Raw genomic sequence first — 12,101 nt, forward strand, 5'->3', positions numbered from 1 at the left:
TTAAGCACATAAATATATTTATTTAATTGTCTAAATCATCATTTTTAGCGTCTGAATTATTGCTCTAGGCAGATTAATTTCTGGTAATGTAATTCCTGTGAGCGCAGTTTGCTTTCGATAATCTTTCACGATGGTATCATAAGAAAATTACTGGGTTTAAAGCATCATGGCGTGGATTGTAATACGACTTGCATATGACTTTGATACAAGATTAGTAAATTATTCTTCCATAAGTCTCATGTTAACTTGTATAGTGTAAGTACACTTAACATTTTTTTCCATTCTAAGTGCTTTACTGTAACCATGAAACCAAGCTGAAGAACATTTTAGCAATTATATTCAGTGGTAAGCAACTGCACATGCCTTGACAGAGATTCATATAGGGTGGAGGTAGATATCATGCAACAATGATTTCCTGCAAAGTCAGACCTCTCTTTCTCCTCCTTTCTCTGTCTGGCATGCTCTCCTTTCCGTTTCTTGCTAATCACTGTGATGACTCTTAAATTGTAATCCAGATCGCTGCAAATTACATTAATGGCCACTAATTTGTGCATTAATAAATATTGCCTGGGAAGATATTATTTCACAGAATATTTGTAATCGTGCACTGGGGCGTCCAGGGCCACTGTTTTGATTCAATCCGACCCCAGGGTCAAAATTAGCATTAATCAATGAGACAGACGAACGTTTAATCGCTCATCAGACTAACGTATCAGATAGCGATGCTTTCCGGCGTTTTAAGTGCGCCAAATTATGAACAATTACTCCATTAAACCTGCACTCAAACTTCTCATTTTAAAGACTTCAAGACTCAGTGTCCTTCAGTGAATCAATTGTGATGGCAAACGTCAATAGAATAGAAAAAGTAAAACCTGGGACTCTGAAATATAAGGTCACGCGCTTCTCTCCGTTCGTGACGATAATTGAATTTTACTGCTGAAGAATGCGCTGTAAGAAGCATGGAAATGAACCTCGGGTCCTTCGCACTTCATTCAAGGTCACATCTGCACTCCCGTTTGCCAAAAGAAAATCAATCGCGTGACCGGCCTGAGACATAGAACACAACGGATCATTTCTAAGAAATCGTGATACGTTTACCATTGATACATGCGACATATTCATTAGCTGACAATTTTGGCATCTAATATTCATTAAGACGAAGAGGTTCAAACTCACAATTAATTTCCTGTTTCTCATAAGAGCAGGGTAAGATCCAGCAGAGCTTAAATCAATGCTTCTCCCTCTCACTTATCCTCTGTATAATAGCTCAGTACTGGTTTCCAATTACTCTCCCTTGTTGTCCGAGCTCAGGTACTGTGAGTAATATTGTAAAGAGCGACGGGTCAGCGCAGCGACTCTCCAAGGGCTCAGCGGCCATCTACGACCTGGCTTTTAGAAACTTTTGAAGCTGGAAGTAATGCATCTATGGGGGAACATTGGCTCTGTAACTCTCTGAGCGGTGTGGAGACTTAATTATTACTATCTAGAGGTGTTTCGATCGAGAATGACTCTGTGTTTTTGAACAAATCTTTTAAGTGAACAGATCATCCTTCCTTTGTAAAGTGCTTGACTGCTTTGGTGACCTTCTCCTGCTATCAAAAAACTAACACAAGCAAATAGTGTTGTACTGCAGAAAGAGCTCAGATTGCATTGGCTGGACAAACCAAATAAAAAAGTGAAAATCCAAGTAAATTTAAAGCAGCTGTATGTAGTAGTTTTGTGTGTTTTTTGGACTTGGGAGTCCCCTACAGTTAAGTGTAATTCACTTTCAGTAATATTAAGACATTTTGGTTGTTAATAAATTGGTGTGGCCCAAAAAGTGGCCGATAACCAAGTTTCTTCACTGATGGCTGTTCAAGACTTGCAAATTAAGTAACATTTAAAGGGACAGTACACCCAAATTACCTCATTTTCATTACTCAGTTTACTCACCCTGATGCCATCCTATGGGTATATGATTCTTTCAGATGACTTCAATCAGAGCGGAAAATAGATGTTACTGTTTATAAAGTTTTAAATGTGGATATTTTTCTTACACAAATGCATTGCTTTGCTTCAGAATTCATTTATTAACCCCTCAGAGCCACGTGGAGCAATTTTTGTGATGGATGGATGCACTTTTTTTGGACTTCTCAATCTTCATAATCTCAACACCCATTCACTGCCATTATAAAGCTTGGAAGAGCCAGGACATTTTTTATATAACTCTGACTGTATTCGTCTAAAAGAAGAAAGTCATATACACCTATGGTGGCTTGAGGGTGAGTAAATCATGGGGTAGTTTTCTTTTTTGGGTGAACTGCGCCTTTAAACTGCAAAAACATACTACTGTTGACTTTTCACCAGTGGCAGATGTTTTTAGATGGTTCTCAACAGAATGAAATGGATTTTTCAAGGTCTCTTCCATGACATTTACAGCTTCAATTATTGGCTCCAAAAATGTGCGCTCATTAATAAAAAATGGCAGTATCCAAGTGAATCATCCACTGAACTGAACTCATTTATGCAACCTTCTTAACAAATTTGAACAACGAAAACCAAAAGGCTAAAACTAGAAGCTTAATAAGAAAATACTGTTGATTTGACACTGCAGTAACTCAAGGTGTAAATACAGCCATTCAGCAAGAACAGTCTATAGAGGTGCAGGCAATTTGTCTCTTTTTATTTCTTTCTCTGTTTGTCAGTGTCTCTCCATCTCTCCCTCTCTCTTTCAGATCAACAGGATTGCATGAATAATACATGAACTGTCAATCATTTCGCCACATTATAACCCTCCTGTCATCTTCTGTGCCTCGGTGACACATCCATATTTACACACATACACTCTTTTTTACCGTTTGGTCCATTCCTTCACTTATCATCCACAATCTGTCCACTTCTTCACTCAATACGATCACACACACACACACACACACACAAACCTATCCAGCATGAGTGGCCAGAAATGGACTTGATGAATGAAAACCAATTCTTGAACCAGTCTCTCAATCTTTAATATTTGGTCCATTCTGGTGAGTAGCTCCATATATCAAAGACTTAAATCGATAAAACACACACACAGAGAGATGCAATAATCAATAACAGGCCTTAGCTTTTTACACTATTGAAAAAAAAACAGTATGGATCTATAAAGACGCAATCCATGACTCCCAAGCACATCAAATCAGACGTTTTCTTGATTTGAAGCGCATATTAACGTCACATTTGCTTCGTCATCCGTATTTAATAAAAACAAGTCATTAAAGAAAGAGTAACAAGCATGAAAGTTAAATATGTCTCATAGAAACAGTAGGAGAGGGGATGAAGCTCCAGATTGTGTTTAACATCCAGTCTGTTCGTGATTCGCTATTCGTTCCTCAAAACAAGTTATTTTATCTCATTAAATGTTTTAGCGTTTTTAATCGAACACAATTAGTGGGTCATAAACCCTCACTTGTGATTCTTAATCGAAAATAATGAAAAAAAAAAAACACATCAGCTGTTAAAATAAAACTGAGAGACAAACTCAACCCCACGCTTCCTATCAGATGTTAAATAGACATTCAGAAGATGTCTTCAAGATGAATGTAAAACTGACATCTTAAAGACGTCTATCAGATGCACAGCAGATGCTTTCCAGATGAAGAAATCTCTAACAGACATCTTGCAGACGTACGTGTGCTACAGTATCTGAGTCGGTCGTCACCGTCTGGTAAAAAAGGTCACAGAATGAATCAGCAAACAAATCTTTAATAGATTTAAAAGATTCAAATTGCTGCTGAGATGAGTCAAAAGACCCAGAGCGTTCTGCTAACCCGAGAAAAAAGCAAACCTAACTGAACTTTCTCAAGGGAATTGTTCATAAATGGACTAAATGGTGTCTTAATTAGTAAATATTGCCTTAATTAGAATGACATAAGAGCAATTATGATATCCTTCCGAGCAAGCATGGAATAAGTCCTTGAGTGACTCCAGTTTGGTTAATTCAGGGAACCGATTCTCAACATTTGCTTCGTTTTATTACGAATGTGCATTCAATTATGTCCAACTATACAAATTCGTGTTTGTAGGATATACAAGTTCACTAGAATTTGAAAACACCTTTTTTTTTTAAAAAAAACAGATCCAGTTTCTGTGTCGGGTTTGTCCTGTATGGGCTCTTCCGTGACCACCTTTCTTTTCCAGACCCACACAGATTGATTCACGCCATGGTTATTATCTCCTCACGGCCACGCGCCTCCACTCTTAATTCCGGTCACCTCTGTCCCGGAGCTCGTTTACCATGGAAAAAGTGTAGTGGACACCCTGTGAATCAACGGGGAATCACGCTTCGGAAACACGTGGGAGAGCTGACACAAATAACAGCCCACCGTGTATACCCCAGCAAACCGCCCACGGAAGCATTGATGGTGCGGATAACGGGGACGAGGCACCGCTCTGAGATGCTTTGACCTTGTGTGTTATTCGTTTGTCCTCGAGTCTCTGCGCGTGAAGATCTGTCAAGGACGAAGCGCACAACAAGTAGCCCTTCATTACGCGAAAGCAGACCTTCACGGGACCTCGAATCAAAGTTATTTAACCCGGTAATCGCTGTCAACGCAAGTGCCCCGAGAGCGCGTGACAATGTCACACAGTCATTAGTGCGCCGCGCGCTTGGCTGTGCTTGCGCGCGCGCTTGGACAACGATGTCAAACAAGGGGGCAAAGAAGAAGTGATGACCCCACGACAGGTGCTTACGAGGCGGTCGAGCCAGTTACAACACCCCCCCCCCCAAACCCCCTCGTGCGACCCGTCCGTGCCAGACGCGCCCGTCCAAGGAGAGAAGAAGATACTCCTACAAGTTTAATCAAATAAAAGCGCCTACCTTTGCTGTTCTCCTCCTCCCTGTTCAGATACATGGCTGCAGATTGCTGCTGGACTCCTGGCTGGGTGGTGTGACGTGATTCAAGTGCTGATTGTTACTCCACCGGGGGAAACTCTCGCGGCTCGGTGAGTGTTTATTGTGTCGTTGCTCGGCGGAGAGTCCTCCCAGAATTACGCGCGAGCAGGTTGTCTGCACACATCTACTTTCTCTCTCTCTCTCTCTCTCTTTCCTTACACACACACACACACACACACACACGGTGACGTGCTTTGAGACATTGCCCCACGGGTGGGGTGGGGTGGAGGATGCTCCGGAGCTGTTATTGTGTCTATATGCATGCACATATATAACATCCATCAATGCTTTGTCAAACTGAAATGTTTTATTGCTTGGTTCGTGCAGGCTAAATGGATTGAGCATGCCGTGCCAGGTTGCTTTGACATTTATTCCTTAAAACCACCTATTTTTATGTCACATACATCCTTTATTTTCAAATACAAGTATGTACACTAGTGGTAAGTAAAACAAAGGAGTTTGGAGTACTAACTATTATTTCATTTTATTTCCTACTAAATTCCGAGTTGAGTGTGTTACTTACTGTTTCTTCGTAATTGTTTGTGAAACTCGAGACATTTCGGAGTGAAAATTGTGTCAATGCAATTTTTTATAGCATCTTTTTCTTCTTTTTAATAACAAACAATGGATGATTAGTATATTTTTAGTCTTTTATAGGTAATATTCATAAGATTTTAGATACTAATATGCAATATCTAATCAATTATAGTACTGTTGATTACATAAAAGCATTGTAGGCTATTGCTTGATGATAATCACAAACCCATTAGTTACAACTAACCATCTCTCTGATATTGGTAACTAATTGAAGATTTTTTGCCATTGAATGGTTTGTATCAATCAAATAGGATTCGTTTCTGACTTGTGTGTCTATTTGTTACCTGTTTCAGTTCTACTACTTGTACTTATTTACCTTTTAAATAGTTACTAATATTTATTTTTCCAGCACTATTTGAGCCTTTGTAAAGCGGAAGTGAGTTGTTTTCTGTCAATAATGCACAATAAAGTGCAGCAAATGTTAAAACTATTTACGCTACAGACCAGAACAGTTTCCAGGTCTGGAAAGCATCTGCTGTGTGCAAACATCTGATAGGCGTCTTTAAGATGTAAGTTTTACATTCATTTTAATCATAAACATCTTAGAAACATCTTCTAAATGTCTTTTTGACATCTGATAGAAAAACGTCATATATAGACGTGTATTGCACAAACATTCTAAAATGAACAAACATTCTAAAAAATACGTCAGACGTCTCTGTGACGTATGTGTGCTATCAGGGTTAACTCCGCTACTTGTCATTTAAAAGGACATGAGTAGGCTACTTGTTATATAAAATAGGAACTAGTTTAAACGAATACACGAATGTCAAGCCCGGGAATGATTTGTCTCGCGCTTGGAGAAATAAAAAGCGTAATGCAACCTTGTTTCTATCCTTTGAGTGTTGATATGCACCTGGTGCCATAGCAGTCAGTGAAACACTAACTGAAGCGTTGCTTTATTAACCCGTTGTTGCATAACATCCAATTTGTGCGACGGTGCACAGATGAGGCTCCGCAGGTGGAGCTGCTCGGTCACCATCCCGAAGGGGCTTCCACCCGCTCCGCCCTTCACCCGGTTCGCACGCACAGGCGACGGCCTCGACGGGCCCGTGATGAGCAACAGAACGAGAGTACGGCGTTACCGGTGCGTTCACTCATGCGCGCCACACGCCAATCACGCCTCTCACAGCCGAGGAGTTGCGCGTCGAAGTGGCGACGTCTAGCGGTTAGATTGTGTCATTACAAGCAGAACTGACCTACATTAAAAGGAACAGTTTACCACCCCTAAAATAAAAAATCGTCATTATTTGCTCACCCTCATTTTGTTCCAAACAGACGCAGATAAAGACGCAGTAAAATTGTGTATATTATTACAATTGTAAATAAATTTTTCTATTCGAATATATTGAAAATAAATTGTCATTTATTCCTGATGACATCATTACACCAGTCTTCAGTGCCACGTGACCCTTCAGAAATCATTCTTTGCTGCTCAAGAAACATTTATTTGTACATCTACTGTATATATAATTATACATATAACATTAAAAATAAAATTTATTTATTGTCTAAATAAATACAAAGTTATATAGAAACTAAAAAATATGTAAAATTTACTTTTTGTTAATTTGGCAGTTACACATCATGCAACATGCATTTACCTTTTTTATTTTTTATTAAACGCATTGCACAATGTGTATAACTCAAAAAAGTTTGCAAGAGATTTTAAATAATTTTTATGCAATTCTCATGTAATCACTCACTGCCATCACATACTGTTATTGTGTTGTGGAAAGTTACTTTTAAAAGTAATGCATTACAATATTGTGTTACTCCATAAAAAATAAATAATAATAATTGCATTAGTTACTTTTTATGGAAAGGAATGCAATATGTTACTTTTGTGTTACTCTTTGTCACCTGGGCTGCATGGGCTTGCTGTTTTATTATTAATTTAAAAAAATAAAAACGTTATTTTTTTGCAACTGTAAAAGTCCTTCCACGCTAAAAGTTAAATTAATAAATCTCACTCCCAATTTCTTTCAACACAGGTACACCAGAGGTGTCAGTGAAATGCAAAGTAACTTAAGGTACCTACTTATAAAAGTAACTCGGATATTTCTTGTCAATTTAAAACAATTTAATGCAATCCTTTACTAGTTACTTGAAAAAAAAAAGTTATCTAAATACATAACTCACGTCACTAGTAATGTATCACCGCAACACTGGTTCAACATGTATTTGCATTGTGTACATGTTTCCAGTTTATTCCAGATGTTTCATAAATGTCAATACTACCATGTGTTTAATCTTAGATTAATTGGCTTTATCCTTGCAATAATGACACTCAGCAGAGATCCAAGCTCATCCAAGTCATGCTCTTCTAAACGAGTGACTTTTGAAATAAAGATGGCACTTATTTCCCTCTCTCTCTCTCTCTCTGTCTTTCTCTCAGTGTGCAGTGTGCTGAGGATCATTTATGCAGCATGCAGTGGAGAAAAACAGCGGGTGACCTTCTGAGAACATCATTGGTGGCCATAGAAATGAATTTCTAGTCAATTCCAGACTTGCACCGCAGGCCTCACTGACACATAGCGCAGGCCTGATGGCTTCCTCTCACAGGAGCAGCACTTCCTGCAGGGAATCATTCATCTTTAATGCTGCTTTAGTTCATTTTTTTAGCGTAATGATTTTGAGAACTGCCCCCCTACCGCTTGAGTTAATTTAGAGAGCAGTTTGGTGGTTGTTGGGACTGATAATGTACCGGAGTTACGGAGCAAAGGTCAGTGATTGAGGCGAGCGGTTGACGCTAAAGTAAGAAAGACAGATTAAACACGTGTGATCCACAAGCTTCGATTAAGAAACAGTAAACGCTTATTTGATTTATTTAACAGTACGGGCCGAGGAATAAATCCAGCAGATTTCCCATCAGTGAACAGAGCAGGGATAATAACCTTTACGGTCGTCTGTTGCGTCTTTAATAAAACTGCCGTAAGGATGACTTGATGCTCAATGAAGTGTGTCCAGATGGCATGTGCTGCTCTTAAGGCGACCCTGTCATCTGAGCGTGTAAAAACATGCTGAAAAAAGTGCTGTTTTGTTGCATATTTTCGTCTTAAGGGAATAGTTAGTCCAAAAATGTACAATTGCTGGAAATGTACTCACCCTCAGGTCTTTCAAGATGAAGATGAGTTTGTTTCTTCATCAGATTTGGAGAAATGTCGCATTGCATCACTTGCTCACCAATGGATGTGAATAGGTGCCGTCAGAATGAGAGCTGATAAAAACATCACAATAATCCACAGCACTCCAGTCCAGCAGTTAACGTCTCGTGAAGCAAAAGGCTGAGTGTTTGTAAGAAACAAATCCATCAAAACATTTTTAACTTCGAACAATACGAGTCCTCTATTCATAATATTGCTTCATCCAGTAAAAAAGTGTTTTGTCTGAATCAGGAGAGAAATCTGCACAGATTAAGCACAAAACCAGTCCAAAACAAATATGTGGATTCATTTTGATGTGAGAGGGCAACAGGAGATGGACTTTTTCACTGGAGGAAGCGTTATTATGGATTATGGACTCATATTTTGGGCAGAAGCAACATTTTGAGGCATTAATGATATAGTTTTATTTCTAATAACAATGTAGCTTTTCACTACTCAATATGTTAACTGGTGGACTGGAGTGATGTGGATTATTGTGATGTTTTTATCAGCTCTCATTCTGACGGCACCTATTCACATCCATTGGTGAGCAAGTGATGCAATACTAAATTTCTCCAAATCTGATAAAGAAACAAACTCATCTTCATTTTGGATGACCTGAGGGTGAGCACATTTTCAGCCCATTTTATTTGTGGGTGAACTCTGTTTTTAATTGTGTGTTCTGTAAACTTTACTAATAAACACAAGTAAGACATGTATTCATAATGTGAATTCAGCATCTTCCGGCAATCTTGTGTGCTGATCCAAAAAGAAAGGAGATGCTAAACCCCATCCCAGTAATTACCCATAATTCATTCTGCCGATCTCATGCAAAAGTCAGCATTTACATGAGGTCAATTAAAAATGCAACATGTTCAAGTCAGAAGCAGCAGTATATGAAGATGAATGGTTTGTTGCATGAGTAGAGTTTATTTGACATAACCTTAAAACCTTTTAATAATGTGCCATTTAATGTAAAATGGCAGAATTTCACATGTATGTGGTGCTTGCTGAGCCGGTAATGTGTGTGTGTGTGTGTGTGTGTGTGAGAGAGTGTGTGTGTGTGTGTGTGAGAGAGATGCATGAGGCTCATTACTGTAATCTCTGCTGCTACTGCTGTAAGATGTCAAGTGGCTTTGTCTCTTTATTTAAGAAATTATAAGTAAGGGTCTAAAAAATGTGTATTTAATGGGTTTTCTAGTGATCTGTTCAGTCAGTACAGATCCATCCTCTCTCTCTTTCTCTCTCTCTATCTCTATATATATATATATCCCTGTCTTCTCCTCTCAGAAAACCTGATTCCCATTGATTTAGTGTCCTATACACACATTACCAGTCTCTCTCTCTCTCTCTCTCTCTCTTCCACAACCCCCATTCGCTTCAATGGTCATCCTTCTGTCCATCTATTTTAGCTCTTTTCTCTTCTGCCTTCACTTATGCTAACTGCTCTTTCTCTCTCTCTCTCTGTGTGTGTGTGTGTGTGTGTGTGTGTGTGTGTGTGTTTGAGTGGTAGATGGACTAATAATAGCTCAGGGTAGATGCTCAGAGAATATATGTTTAATATGAGCTCCTTCTCTCATGTTCTTGACGTTTAAAGGAATTTATTCAAATAATAATGGAGTCTTCTTACATCCGTGTCATTCGAAACCACATTATTTGGAAGCGTCAAAAATATGAAAGCTTTTGCATTTCACACAGCACAGGAGTGTAGTAGAGCATCAGCATGATGAAATAATGGCAAAAAGGGTTAGTTTGAGCTTAACTGTGCCTATAAGAGCTCGCTCATACTCGCCCTAAAGCATCAATCTAAACTTAGCAGTGATGTTCACTTGTATTCACCCAGAATGCACTTATAGTAAATGTGCAGTGACTCATATCTGAGGTCACTATATAGTGACCCGCTGAGTGAACATGCAGTGAATGAGATCCGTAGTAAACAATGGCGTGTCATTCACTGTCTGCAGGCAATAGGAAACCTGAAGCCTAAAATACACTGGATTTCACTTTTGGGTTTGTGTGTGTCTGATTAAATTTCCAGTCTCCGTGGAAAACGAAGAAGGAAGGGAAAATGGAATTCAAGTCACATTAAAGCAGTCACAAACTCTCGGGAGCTTTTGGGGTTGTTTATTTTTTTTGCTTTTGTTGTTGAAGAATGAATGCATTTTGGATGATTGACCCTCAGATCCGTTGTTGTTTAACAAAGGCTCATATTACGGGTTGCAGTGTCTCACAGAATAACGTAATTCATATTTCATCACCTGCGGAGAAGTTATTTCCATCCTTTTCTCAGATGATTTGCTGGAGGTGTGACTCTTAGTTTATGATACAATAAGATTTATATTGTATTTTGAGGATGTAATATTTTTATTTTTTCTTCTTTTTTGTGAGATATTTGCATTGTTTATTGTGATAGGAAAAAAACTATAAAAAAAAATGTGACAAAAAAAAAAGAAGAAGTTATCTCAATCGGCACAACAGCGACACCCAGCGGCCGCTCTGAGCACTGCACAGACTCAACGACCTTGAGGAAAGACTCTTAAACTCAAAAAATCGACTAAAACTAACTCCTCCTAGAAATTCTAATATTTGCATTCGTACTCTTCTGGGAATTAATGATTTTTCTGGACCACTGACGTGACTGAAAGCACACACATTTAGCAACACTTCATTTCTTAAAGCATAGAACATTTTCAATTGACGGAAGCAATTAGCATTTATGAACAAAAATGTGAGATCATATAGGTAAGACCAGTGGCGTAGCCACGGGTGTGCCTGTGACACCCACAGTGGCAGCTGGCACACCTAAAAATAGATGCAGAATAATTTTTTATAGTCTCAATAAAAAATGTTTACTTTAGATCGGCACTTCGGAGCCTTTTCGCGACTCGGTTGATTCAGATCGGCACTTCGGAGCCTGTTCGCGACTCGGTTGATTCAGATCGGCACTTCGGCGCCTGTTCGCGACTCGGTTGATTCAGATCGGCACTTCGGAGCCTTTTCGCGACTCGGTTGATTCAGATCGGCACTTCGGAGCATGTTCGCGACTCGGTTGATTCAGATCGGCACTTCGGAGCCTTTTCGCGACTCGGTTGATTCAGATCGGCACTTCGGAGCATGTTCGCGACTCGGTTGATTCAGATCGGCACTTCGGAGCCTTTTCGCGACTCGGTTGATTCAGATCGGCACTTCGGAGCCTTTTCGCGACTCGGTTGATTCAGATCGGCACTTCGGAGCCTTTTCGCGACTCGGTTGATTCAGATCGGCACTTCGGAGCTTGTTCGCGACTCGGTTGATTCAGATCGGCACTTCGGAGCTTGTTCGCGACTCGGTTGATTCGATCGGGACTTCGGAGCCTGTTTGAGATTTTTTGAAATTCAGATCTGGACATCGAAGCAGGAAGTGTTTTTCAAACAGTTAATTGGTGATAAATGAATATTTTT

At 39.4% G+C, this 12,101-nt stretch overlaps 1 protein-coding gene across 2 annotated transcripts in view; it reads right to left on the reverse strand.

The window, feature by feature from the left end:
• The window catches only part of LOC127947435 (synaptotagmin-7-like), a 104,748-nt gene extending 99,702 nt beyond the window's left edge, over positions 1–5,046 (reverse strand). For both annotated transcript variants that reach the window (XM_052544551.1, XM_052544552.1), the window contains exon 1: positions 4,844–5,046. In XM_052544551.1, coding sequence (XP_052400511.1) covers positions 4,844–4,877 — 34 coding nt within the window. In that variant the 5' untranslated portion in view covers positions 4,878–5,046. The remainder of the gene's footprint in view (positions 1–4,843) is intronic.
• Between the last annotated feature and the right edge of the window lie 7,055 nt (positions 5,047–12,101).

This window comes from Carassius gibelio, chromosome A25 (assembly GCF_023724105.1).
Source record: "Carassius gibelio isolate Cgi1373 ecotype wild population from Czech Republic chromosome A25, carGib1.2-hapl.c, whole genome shotgun sequence".
NCBI lineage: Eukaryota > Metazoa > Chordata > Actinopteri > Cypriniformes > Cyprinidae > Carassius > Carassius gibelio.